Source organism: Varroa destructor, unplaced genomic scaffold (genome assembly GCF_002443255.2).
Source record: "Varroa destructor unplaced genomic scaffold, Vdes_3.0 BEIS01000002.1, whole genome shotgun sequence".
NCBI lineage: Eukaryota > Metazoa > Arthropoda > Arachnida > Mesostigmata > Varroidae > Varroa > Varroa destructor.
The window spans coordinates 42,632,145-42,645,915 of NW_019211455.1; the positions used below are offsets into that span (position 1 = coordinate 42,632,145).

At 45.3% G+C, this 13,771-nt stretch overlaps 1 protein-coding gene across 8 annotated transcripts in view; it reads right to left on the reverse strand.

Moving 5' to 3' along the window:
• Window positions 1–13,771, reverse strand: part of LOC111245950 (protein c-ets-1-A-like) — a 166,979-nt gene that overhangs the window by 27,185 nt on the left and 126,023 nt on the right. For 7 of the 8 annotated variants that reach the window (XM_086981802.1, XM_086981803.1, XM_022794995.2 and 4 more), the window contains 2 exons: window positions 12,169–12,288; window positions 8,973–9,176 (listed from right to left, as the gene is read on the reverse strand). In XM_086981802.1, the coding sequence (XP_086837928.1) occupies window positions 8,973–9,176; window positions 12,169–12,288 (324 nt within the window). The remainder of the gene's footprint in view (window positions 1–8,972; window positions 9,177–12,168; window positions 12,289–13,771) is intronic. The other variant, XM_086981804.1, reaches the window with a different exon arrangement.

Below are 13,771 nucleotides of genomic sequence, written 5' to 3' on the forward strand. Positions count from 1 at the left end.
CTAGATTATGCAATACCTTTGCTTCAATACCAATTAAAAAGCTTTTGAATATAAACTTACATACAACACAATTGCATTTTTGTACCCATATTTGATTAATAGTAAACAACATGCCTTGGCAATATATCGGAAGTCTTAAGCTGTGTTAACCTATGGATGTTTTGGCAAGTGCTCAGACCAAGAGTCTGCTGCTCTGATGTTCCCAGATGGTCTACGTCTGCGCGACTCGCCAAGCAGCTGGTAGGTGATGTCAGATCCCAGCATGCTAGATCTTTAACCGCTTGCTATCTGGTCAAGTGGCGTGGCACTATTTGTACGTCGAGGGCGTCCAACTTAAAGACACATCTAGTTCGGTCTATTTTAACCGTCCCCGCTGCGAATTCAATATTGGTTCTGCTCCAGCCGTTCCAGCTATGATCTCTAATTGAAAAATCTTCTTTTTATAGCAACCAAGGTTACCATCTCCTTACGAGCCCGGTACTTTATTAAACGAAGATAACACAAGTGTCGGCCCCCGTCCGCTTTTCGACAAGAACCTAGTCTGGTGTTTCTGCAAACAAACGACTAATTTGTATTTCACGAGGAACATTGATTTTTTCTCTTTAACTTTACCTCTCACATAGAGAACGCGTTGGTGTTCAGCTGCCCTTCTACACGAATGAATTCTGAAACAGTCTCCAACGAACCGCTTCGCGTACAGCACCGTTTTCTGAATGGCTATCTGAATCACTAGAGATCTTTAGCGTTTCAAGAGATTTGGTGCTTTGTTGTTCCTTATTGCCACTGTAAGTGTAACCATTTCGCGCGAACAGAAAGCACTAGAAGTGGGCGTCACACCCAACTGGCCGGCTAAGAGACGCTAAACCCACTCAGCCACACGGCGGCCAAGCGAGAAAATACAAGCAATAAGTAGACTCGGAGTACACCATAAACCGAGCTGCCCTCAGAAGGAATCTACCTTTTAAATGGGGCAATTATCAAACAATTCGAGACACAGTGTCTGGAAGTCAAAGGTAACAGACTCTTAGGACCTACACACAAAGTATCACTGGCCCCTGATAAAGACTCGGCCAGACTCTGCGAGTAAACATGCCCATGATTGATTATAGTGGCGATCGTCCTCGAATCTCAACTCCCAAAGCGTTAGCCACAAACACTAGCTTATATATGAAGCAAAGCAATGCGTTCGGCAGTCCTCGCGACTTCTACCAAGCCGTTAGCAACGATACTACCAGGACTAGAACTCCGGCTCTGTCCAACGCGCGAAAGTTGATACGATCAGTTGTGGCCGCCTCCCAGAATTTACCAAAACCACTGGGCCTAAGATGCGAGTTCGACTTTGCACTGATACCCTGACTCGTTCGTATTGAGCTAGTCCCTTGATTAACTGTTTGTGGGTGCTTTAAAATTTGTTGAGCTTTTTTGTTCGCCTCATTTTCTCCGAAGAGGACAAACAAGGCGAACAAGCAAACAAGAGAGAGAACTTGAGAGAGGCCCGGGAAATTTGAAATAGTACCGTCTCGACAACGCGTCAGCTTCTTAATTGTTGAGCTAAACGCAGGAAGATTGTTTGGCTTGCGCCGCATTGGCCGCACGGTTTCCGTAATAATGCATCAAAAGACTATGAGGCAGTCCAGACCTATGTACTTCAATGCTAAAACTGTTTCAGCCAAACACGAAAAGCTTTATATTTTCCGAAGTTCATTGTCTGGCGTGAAAAAGCACGCTTACGAGAATGCTTTTACCCGCGCAGAAATGTTCTGCCACATTTTAATACTAGTGAAATAAACGTTCCGACGACTTTTACGACCGATTCTACTGGGGCATTGCATTGCCGCGTTAGACGACATGTGGCTGGGGACGACCCCCATCCAACAGCAACAAAGGAAACGTGGGTTTTTCTGCGCCCAGTTTCAAACGATACCACCTAATTAGTAAGTGTACTTAACTTTAGCAGAGGTAAGCCCGTTGCCGCTGCACTATTTCCTACCGAACACTTCCATATCTTAGTAATACCACTGATATTATTTTCACTGTTTGATTACTTGTAGGCACGCACATGATTTCGGCCACTCAAGTTGTGTCAGTCTGGGTGCAAGTGTCAAAACCAAGTGCTTGTTTTGAATTCCCCCATCTGGGACCTCGGGAAACGGCACCGAGCTCGCCCAAACGTTTTCGACAGAGGCTCACAGCGGTATACATCATTTGTTATATAAATATATTGGGTAGTAAGTGTTGTACCACATACCCATTTTTAATCAGTGATATCCATGAGCAATAGTAACATAAACTAAATTTCATTGTAGTTTATGTTCACTATTGCACTGTGGCTGTTATAAGGGTGAGTGAGCTCCAAACGTGGCCTAGGTTTCGTAAAGTACGACGAGTGCCCGCGTACACCATAGCGGCATTACTGCCTTGTTCCCCGGCCCACTTCTGTAACCTGTAAACCTATAAAAATGACTATGAAAAGTTTGTATTGGAAACAAGGTTAGCGTTTTCGTTTCATAAAAAAAACATTTCTATGGGAGTCCTATTTCGTAACTAAGAGACACTTTTCTTTCCAAGCGGTATTAATAAGGCTACAAATACGATGAAAAGTTCGCTTAGCTCTCTCTCCTGTGTTGGGACCTAGATTTCGGCCGAATGTCAAGCAAGGGCCCAAGGTTTTTGGTGGCCTGCTTCCGCCATGTCTTGCTTCGGACTAGCGTAACAACAACGACTACTTACCTTCGTTTTTCATTTACGAAATTAAAAATAATTTTAGTGCATGTACGCTACCCGTTTACTTTCAAATACCCCTTGACGCCTTTCACCTACCGTACATATAACATTAGTGTTTGAGATACTGGTTCGTCTGCTTGTGTGTCTTTTAAAGGTCCTCTCATTGACCGATCTATCCATCCACCCATAGCACCGAGTGGACGACTGCCTGGGTACGCCATAGCGGCACCACTGCTTTGTTTCCCGGCCCACTTCTGACTGTTGACTAACTTCTCCGTGAGCGCACCAAACCTCCAGGCCCTATAGCCGTGAACGGTGTTGCTGTTAAGAACTTGCGACCACGCATAATGAGACAACCGTAGCCATTGGAGCTCCGCATCCACTGTGTTGGCGTTCTCCCCTGACCTGACGCCTGTTGGTCTACCTGTAACGGGTGCTATGGTGGCTGTCACTGGTGAGGCTCGCGCTGAAGTTGTGGCCCGACGATGCTGGTCCATGGCCACAGTAGCATTAGCATTGCCGGAGCCGCTGACGCCGCTGGCGTGAAAGCTTGATTCGTAAGAGCCACGCTCGATTGTCGTAGCTGTAGCTGTAGGCCGACTAACAGAGCTAGCATAGGGATAGGAAAAGGCGCCCACCCGCTTGTAGGCAGCGGGCTATTGAGTAACGACAAGCGAATATCGTTCGGAACACCAACGGCATGGTGCTCCATTAGCGGTGAGTGTTGGTGAGGACCGCTGGTAACGGTAGCGGGTCAGCGACAGACGCTTGGCCACCGCGACTTCGCTGGCTGACTTTTTACTAGCAAGCAAAAACCCAGAAGCGGCGTGGGGGCATAACGTGGTCAGCGACACCGAAGTGCTAGCGAGATAGTCGGGGCGGCGCATCTATTCAATAATATTGCGGTTCGACTCTGACGAGTATTAATGGATGGGGGAGTTCGGACAGCCCAAATCAGCAGAGCCGCTGCGGATAAACTCGCGGTGGCTGCCGTTGTGGGGTAGCCCGCCCTCGAGGCGTCACCAGACAGAAAGACTCGGATTTCGCCAGGTCAGCAGCAGTGGCAATTGAAGGTACCAGCGATGAATGGACGTTAGGTAATGGCCAGCAAATCGGGAGAAAAAGAGAGAAGATCAAAAATTATACGGGGAAGTAGGATGTATTCTGCAAGAGGTTGGCCACAGCTGTCGGTATCGGATGTCGTGGAGTAAGTGCGGAACATTTAGTACTGTGTATGCAAACCAAATAAAGCCTATGGGCTGTTATATAAACTTGGTTAGGATGTACCTTTAGCAAGGCAAAGAATCAGGGGAACAACGAATTAGCTGCTCTCATTCAAACGATGCTGTCCTGCAAAGTTAGCAAAAAATGGTCACACAGGGCGACGCAGAAATCTTCTGACAGTTGAAAAGTTTACACTAAATAAATCCGCTGTTTATTGCAATCGTTTTAATGCGTATCTTCTTTTCTTCTTAACAAATATAAACGAAAGACTTGCCAATCCTCAAGTGGCTCAATCTTCTTCTCAATCTGCTTCGCAACAGTCGAACAATTAAAGACCGAAAAAATTGTACTCAATAAAAACTGCTATCTCATTTGACCTGATCAATTTTTTGGCACCATCTTCAAGGCGGCCCCATCTTGCGTTGAATAGTCATCAGGTTAGTTAGATCTCGCCTGTGAGACTGCTCACGTTATCATATAGCAATTAACTCAGTATCAGTCGAATCGTGAAAATAGTCGCGGCATACGAACTACGAGAGCACAAACGAACCCCCCCGGCTGAATAGACGCAAAAATACGGTAGCAGACAACCAGTAGCAATTTGGAAAACCGGCGAGTTGTGCCTCTTCTAGTTATGTTGCTATTTGTGTGTGCTGACCGCAACATTTCGAACCACTCTTCTGCTACTAGATGTCCTATCGCGGACGACGTACGAGGTCCGCGAGCCACGCAGTGGAAACTGCCTGCCAGAAAATGTGTGGACTTCAGGCTCCCGATCCTGGATTGAGTTCCACTGTTGCTGGCAACTTCCATAGATTCGCCGAAATCTCACTCACAGGTCAGGTGCCAGCCAACTAACTAGACTCGGAGCCCAGCTCCCTATTTCGAAGTTAGTCGTATGTCTGTTCGGCGATGCTCTACGCAGAATGTATGTGCTGACAATAGTTGACTACTATCTCTCCTACTGCTATTGCCGATGCAGTTGACAACGTCAGGCATCCATTTTACTGGATAATTTGTTGGTGCTATTCGTTTATAGAACGCAATCCAGCGCTCGGCATAGTCCTACAATTTCGAATGGCCACGTGCCCCCGTTGTCAACCTGAACTGAACTTAGCGTCACGGCTGACATTAACAAACATAACGACCCACTCACAAACGCCCTGGGCGATACAGCCAGTGCCCATCATAACACCGCCCGTTGCAAGTAGAGGTCGCAGTGGGACTAGTCCGTGTTAGGCTAGGAATCTAGCGTCTGCGATATCAACCCATAGCGGTATAGAATTCGCATAGTCATCGCTTTCAGTTGTCGTTGTTATGGGTGATGCAGCCGCTTGACGACGCGTCGTTCAGTGTCGCATCGTAGACGAATCGTTGCCACTCAGCGCCAGCGAAACACCGATGAAATGAGGACCAAACGATTTCCTGTCCATTGTAGGTAGTCCGGTCTAGCGTAATGCGGCTTCGCAATCGTCCCACCCCTGTAAAGCTGCGTAGTAATTCTCCTGATGTTAATAACTACGTAATTCTTTTGTCGTCGTCGTTGTTGTTGCTGTTGTCTTGATTGTCGTCGTCATCGATTGTAGCCGTGGTGCACCCGTTTGTGTAGATTCCGAAAAGCCGCAAAACCCGGGTCACCAACCCCTCTTTGATAGTAACTAAGTCATGGAGCTAATGTCAGGCGCTTCTGCTTTTACTAGTGGCTACTGCCGATCAAATGACTACTTCATCGAGCCAAACCATGAGTTGGGATAGGGCCAAATAGATCTACATGGACAACCCCAACAGGCAGTGCATAGTTCTGGCGTATGCATCGGGCGACAATGGGACGCGACATATATTTGATATCACAGAGGATGATCACGATGATAGTGTTTAGGATGATGACGCGTCGATAGCTTCAGTCGCGGTTTTTACTGCGAGATTAGAAATGGTACTGCGAATGCTGACGAGAGGACACATCGCAGACACCGTCCCGCTATAGGAAATTCAGCATGGGCTAACTTCAGCGTTGGTAGATCATCGGTACTGTTACAACCAGCCTCAGAATTTGATAGAAGAACGCGGCCGTTCAGAAAACTACAAATCTGCCACCTGATCAGAAGGATCTACAAGATCAGAGAGGGACAAAGATCCGAAAGACGAAAGGAAAGCGGGGCGGAAGGCAATGGAGGTGAAAAACGGGTTACAAGTTCCGGATGACCCCGCGCGACCTAATCGCCTCGTCGAAATACTGTTGGTGGCACGGCTTCTGTGGGGTTCTGTTTGATGGCTTCAGAACAACTTACTGATTCGACTATTCGATGATAAAATACTGAGCCGTTTAGCGAAACAGAAGCGAGAAGGTGTTCAGTGAATCAAACCCTCTTTAGGGCTTCAATGACAGTTTATTTAAATTTGATCAATTCAAGAAAGATATGAAAACCTTTTCATATGAAATCACAACAACATTACGGACGTGTGAAGTGACTCACAGGCTGGATGAGATACCTACGGGGTAGCCATTCACATATCTGCAAGATGACCTTAGGCCCTAGGTCAAGCTCCTACTACCTAGGTTGTTGTTGGTGTAGTTTTATCTTGCTCTTTCATCTATTGCTTAGTTAGTCAAAGAACGAACGGGTTACACTAAGAACAACGCCGACCGCTCAAAATGTTCTGGAGCACAAACGAAAGAGCAACCGGAAGTCTGTTACTGTTGCTCTGCCGGTGCAGGAGCGAGCCAAAGGCAACTGAGTCCTGCTATTGTAATAGAAAGTCGTCTCGAAGTTAGAAGTTCGTTGGCTGAGAACAGGCATATGTTACGCTCCTATAGCCTTCTTGTACAATGTCGTCTGAGGAAGCCTTTCTCCTTTGGCTTATAAATGATAAAATAATGTCTGTACGTCTGAGACTTCTGCATCACAACTGTTGTTGCCGGAACGTTCTGCATTGTAAGCAACCAATCGCGGCTTTGTTGCCGCGACAGGATCCGACCTTATCACGAGTAGATAGGTCTATGAATTTGCCTTCCAGAGCATTGGCGTTGCTGAGATATTATGGCTTCAGAGTTTTAGGAGCATTTATAGCACAAGCTCTATAATAGGTAGATAGAGATATCCAAAAGAAGTGGACCGTCCTCAGGAATCACGCCGCGTTGTTTTTATTCCAGCAGGTAATCATTATGATACCGTTATCGCTGTTGTTGTCGTTGATGGAGATGATGATGGTGTTTACAGCGGTGATATCAGTAATGGCGATGCGGACGCCTGTATGGTTGTTGATGATAATGGTTGCAATCATGCAGCAACGTAAAACGGCGACCGGACGTCGTTGGTCGACAGGCGCCTGCAGTAACCGACGATGGGCAGCGAAGGTGTGACGAAAAAAGCCGACAACTTTCACCGTTTCCGCTGCTCGCGCTCAAACAACACCGTGGCTTGCAGTGTGGCGCGATTGAACATTGCTGTCCTTCTCCTATCAGTGTTTCTTACGGTAGTGCCTTATACTGTTATTTGAGGTAAGCGACAACGGCAACTGCAGCTGTCCATGGAAGCCAAATTACAGCGGCCACTGCCACCACCGTTATGATAATGGACAACAATCTGAAGGCAAACGGATGCAGAGAGAAAAGGACTAGCGTGTACATAGAATACTATGGTGGATATTATCGTCTAGCATATGGGGTAAGGCATGTGTAATAACGATGCAGTGAACGCGACGGACGCTGAGAGAAGCAGACGAAGGTCATGCGTCTGCTGCTGTTTAGGGCGCTGTATCGTGCCGCTGTTGGCCTACGAGCTGCACGCACGGCTGCCAGTGTATGCTCCGTTGTAAAAAGCAATAGAAAGGTGTGGTTGTTATTCTTGTTCTAGATGCTGATGATGAAGATGTGGGTGTTGCAGCTTCTAGCGATTGGCCGGCCAACTACGTGACAAAACGCGGCGGGACACGCATAGAAGCGAACAATAATGCGGGAGCGAGTAAAATCGGCGCCGGTAAGCCTCAAAAAAAAATGGTGACATCGACGAATTCGAAAAGAGAAACACCGCTGAAGGAAAAGTAACGAAGCAATGCTTCATAGCCAACAACCTGCTAGTGCTAGGACAATATCTAACCACGATAAAAAGAATGGCAATAAACTTAACAATTAGCGGAAACGGTCAAACTTACATTCAGCTAACCGAGAGTCGGCCACAAAAAAGCGTGCCTCAGGCGCTCGTCACAATAATTCACTATCGCAGGTTTGGACCGAATCGCAGCATGAGGACAATGATGATGATGATAACTTGACTTTTACTTTTCTGCTGAGGCACTTCGACTCAATGAAATCGTTGGTCTGACACGACATGGGCCGAATTGCACTTGAGCACAGCAGACGTAATGCTATATGATGTCTGCGTAAAGGACGATCTGCGGGACTAACTTATATGGTCATCACTATTGTTAAAAGAATATAGTAAATTGTTAAGTTCGAACGAAGCAAAATTTCGTCACATATCTGGGGATACTTCGGAACATATTATAATTGGCACAGATGCATAACTTCAGTCACCAAGGCTATGTCATGGTTGTTTTAAATAGAAAAGACAGACCGTTTTGAGCCAGATGTCTTTGAACTTGGTGGGTTGCAGCTGTATTTTCTTTAGATTATATGACGGGTCAGATTAGCACCACATCTAGTGAAGTTCATCCCGCTGACGAAAGATGTAAATGTTAAAGTCCTCTCGTAAAGTCCTTTCCTACTATATTCAGCAAACGATCACCTTTTACTTAAACAGTTAAAAAAAAAAAAAAAGCGAAATTGAACGTCTCAGTAGAGCACTGTTGAAAGCTGTGGATCAATATCGCTCTGTGACGGCGACCGAACTTACTAAAGTTACCCGAGCAAAAAGTACTGGTCGGATAATGTTCCTACTTGGCCGTACGATGCAAAGGTAGCTTCCACAGTCAACTACTAGGGCGTACTAGATATCTCTTTTTGTTTCTACGGCTTTAATGTTCCATGACGATCAGCGCCCCCGTCGTCTGCTTGTTCTACTCACCCTTCAGGAGCATGTCCAGATGCGCCCACAGGATGTCTCCGGTGTAAGGCGGAGCCCTGATAAGAAACGCTTCCTTGCCAAGTGCACAGATCTCGCGGCCTCCCAGCGACTCGAAGAGGCACCGATCCAGTCCTTGCAACGAGAACTCACTAGCCGCCCACGATAGCCAATGAGTGACGTCCTCTGGAGACCACGCGCGGGGATCTGAAAATGGAGGCGGAAAGCGTCATTTTAGAAAGCAGCAAAAATTCCAATAGTACTGGCGATGATGGTTATTGTGATTATGATGCCGAGCCAACACATAAAGTAGACACATAAATATGAGCGAACGCAGCGCAATGCCACATAAGACATGAATGACAGACCACAGTAAGCCATATTAGGACACATCATAGCACGCGCGGGCAATCGTATGAACGAGGGCTGTACGCAAAACGAGTCATCGTTGAAGTGGCCGGTGGTACGTGAGGCCATATTAGCGTTTCGAACACTTACAAGATGGCCAGCCACCATGGTAGGACCATTTAGAATAGACGGGCGATCTAATATAGTTGGCGATGTATCTACCCGCGACGGTTTAGGCGCGGCTTTTTCCTGCCCTTTCCTATTCGCTGGGATTTAAAATTGCCTTGGGGGCGGGGGATAACCAAATCGTTTTGCTAGCGCTACGGAAGATTGCATGATATATCAGCTCTCGGAGGAAGCTAACCGAGCAGAACTGTGGATCATCATTCATCATTACTTGAACGAATCGCAGCTATAATCCGTACTGCAAACTTCTAAAAATACGTATACCTACGCGCATCCTTCACTGTGCCTATGCGTATTGCTAATTATATAGGGTTAAACAAAGCTTACGAGACCTTTAAAAGGAACAAGCGCTTATATTTTGTGTGCCGCAACGCTTACTTCCGCAACACCAGTGAGTTTCCGCAGTTCCAAATACAAATTAACCACAGCATCGCTGGTGCAAAAAAAGCAAGACGAGATAACCTGCGACCTATTTCACCTGTCTCAATACAGACTCAGGTTAACAATACTCTACTGAACTTCATATTCATACTGAACTTCACTGAACTTCGTTGTCCTAGTTTACACTTGACGACAAAGATAACGCATATCCTATTAGAATCGGTATTGACGTACGAAGGCATAGTAATATAGATATTCAAAATTACTATTCATCATAAGACTAGCTACTTGTCTGTCTCTACCTTTAACAATATGTCAGTTAATAAAGAGGCGTACGTACTAAGAAGTGCGTGCATATAAATGCTATAGAAATTTAACAATGCCATCGGCATCTGCTGTATATCAGCTATAACCGAGCGTGGTCTACGATAATTTAGATGAAATTCAGCTGAATGACTTAGATGCGATCCTCACCTCAATACGTGTTTTTCAAGTTGAACACCACCGTTTAGTTAAAAGCAGCTTGAACTTAGCTAAAACGGAGCCTCGCCCGTGAAAATCATCGACATCTGGCACAAGCCGCAATTACTTCGTCGATCTTCCTAGTTCTATTGAATAGTGGCATTTTAATACATTTCGAAGCACGCCGCTCTTGTCTTGAAGCGTTTTCCTGGATCTCGAGTCCTGCCTATCTAGATAGTCTCGACAATCTGTGGCCTGCGCCACCTTGCTCATACTGGCTCGTGTGTTTTCATCGAGCAAGGACGTTCGCGCACCCGCGCTTGAGATCGGAGTCCTTTTTTCTCTCTCCGTTCCTTCCTCGTCCATGTTCCTTTCAGTCTGCCTAAATGCGTATGCAGAGAAATTTCTCTAAGGTCTCCCCGTCATGTTTTCTCTACCTAGATTTTTGTATTTTGACCAGTATATTGTAGGTCCTTTTCGATTCGGGAGAATGTAGCTTATCTCTTTTAGGAGCATCTCCCTTACAGACCTACATAAGACAGATAAGTAGAGTGCGAGAGAAATAGAAAATTATATAAGGCCCCACTTCCGGACGAAGCGACGACTCCGCATTTCCGGCCAACATGTATACGACGAGTATCGTACATGAAGAAATTACTAAGCACTAGAAGAAAAGATGGAGGGAGAGCTATCGACCCCTGTTGAGAAAGTAACGGAGTGAAAGCCAGAGACCAACCAGCCTGCCTAGCGAAGGTCCATCGATCGCAAACATCGTGTTCGAGTGGAAAGTGGGTTATACGAAAGCGATTCACGGGCCCGCAGCAAGGTCTTCATATCGAAAACGAGCTCAAATCTGAACTAGTTTTCAATAGACGCACGGTTTTTTTCATCAACGATGGTCATTGCCATAGATGCTATTGCCGCTGCCGAGTAAAATTGGCTCGCCGAAAAAGAAGAGCAACGAAGGGGACCGATTGCAAAGCAGCCTGTTCGGTTTGTGCTCAGAGGACCGTATTGAGCCATAAAATGGCTTTATCTGTAGCTGCCCACTTCGATTTATTAACGCGAATGGACCCGAAAGCAACGTGGGGGCGGCTATTGCTTGGGTAGGCATAACATAGAAATGGGCTTTTTCGAAACCGAATGATTTCCTCTACGTCACACATGCCGCTCGTTTCCGAGACAATATCGCCGAAGACGGCGTTGCGCCAGTTATAACAAATCAATGCAGACGCAAAGATTTCAAAAAAAAAAGGAGAATATCATTTGAAGCATTACCTGGGAACAAGGGGCTGCAAGTGGTGTGCTATATAAAGATTTACACGGATGACACACGAAAGAAGTTTAGAGGCCGAAAATGTTTGTTCTCGTTATACAATCAATAATGCCTGTAGGTCGAGGAACGTTGATAGACAGGTCTCTATTTGTTGCAAAATGGCAAGACAGCCGGAAAACGCTGGCTCGATCAGCAGCGATGAAATATGATAATGGAATATATCTCAAATATGATGATGAAACGTATCTCAAATACAGGAACCTCTTATTAAAATGTAGGTTATTTGTATATACGCATGTGCTAACAAGCAAATATTAAACGTATATTTGCAGGCGTGCTGGCAGGAGTAGCGAGTCTGCGAGAGTGGCGAGAAGGCCATCTAAGAAAAAATACAAACCTTCAATGATGGTGATGATATTACGTTATGTTCTGTTTTACGTGTGCGCATAATAGACCTTGATATTCTAAATTCTACCTATTCTAAATGTATTGTTTATCGTTGTCACTGGTTCTGTTCGCTTGCTGAGAGTTTTTCTTGATACTTACCTCGCGGTGTGTTAAACATCTCACGAACCTTGTCCCAGGTCGAAAAGGACAACTGAAGCATATTTGCCATCTTCTGGTTTGTACCTGGGGTCAGCGGAGGCACTTGACTTGGTAGGTCGACTGAAATAAAACAAATAAAGTAATAGTGGCCTGTTCTTCAGTTTTGCAGTATATCGTCAGCGTTAATATTTATTGTTCAACTGATTAAAGTTAATAACGGTTCAAACTAAAAAAATGTCACACATTAATAAGTGGCAAAAGTCGCCTTTCATATAAAACACCATCGTTATCTCGTCGTAGTAGAACCCATTAGATTGACCCTAACAACTCCGCACTAATATGGCTACCCATATTGATTGTGTATCTCCATACAGACTGATATTGTCAACGCTATCTTTTGGCATGCAGCTGTTTTATCCGCAAACGAGAAATATGGGTTATTGACACGATGTTACGTGGGACGGTTTGTTACATCGATATTTCTGGATGAGGTAGCGAGGTAGTGAAGTGCGTGTGGTAGTACCGTTATCGGAAGTCGGTACAGCCGCTAGTCAAAGCCATAATATATTCTTATGCCTACTGACCTGCTACGACGGTAATGGAAATGCAACATAAAAACTGGGTTAACGGGCAAAGGCTACCCAAAGAGGTAACACAATTACGATCGATCAAAAAGCAATCGGCATAAACTAATAAATATAGAAATTAAGTAACCACAGGAAAAAAATTGCCGAAAATTACAACCCTGATAGAACCCCACACTGAACGTATAGATCGATAACCCAACGAATATGTTCTCAGTGGCTAATTGTTGTCGCCGCCATCCCAATTAAAATCACGCTGGTTTGCCCTGAAAAGTCATGCATCTGTCTATCTTCTAAATATATACTTGCTGCTGCTGTTATTTTCGTCTCAATGGCATCGTACTGAATTAGACACTGTTATATGGTTTCCAGTTTGTAATTATCAAGATTACGCATCTGCTATTCATTAGTCTGAGCGAATCGCTCTCTTTTGAAAGACGCGTCGGTGGCATTCGAGATGAAACGGTTATCGCTATAATTAAACTTCTCGAATCGGGACCTTCGGATCAGATTTGCTACATTAACTGATGGCCATACAATCAGGATAGTGCGTATCGAGACAGGCACAAACTAGACTCATATGCGAAATTCTATAGGCCAAGATGAAGAAAACGAATGTGACGTCGGTTCAAGAACGGGGCTCCAAGATGTAAGCACGAAAAAATCACCATTTGACAAATGCCCCTGGCAGAAAAAAAGGTGATTTACTGAAAATGGTTAACTGATTGAGCAACAAGAGGTGCTTAGAAAATTAGATAAGGTATATCGAATACGGTGCCCATAAACGTGAACTTCATCTGAGATCCAATTCGGGTTAAATGCCCCATTTGGTCGCGAATACGGTTCGCGACACGGTCTCACAAAACTTATTAGATGCCATTATAATTGGGTAACTTGTAGTTTCTGTATCGTTCTGTCTTTGCCCGTTAGTGTTTTTCGTCCCGACGTACCTGACGCAATATTCGGTAATGCAATTTTACCATTATGGCCCGATCCATTTTCTAGTTCTGGAAGTGGCA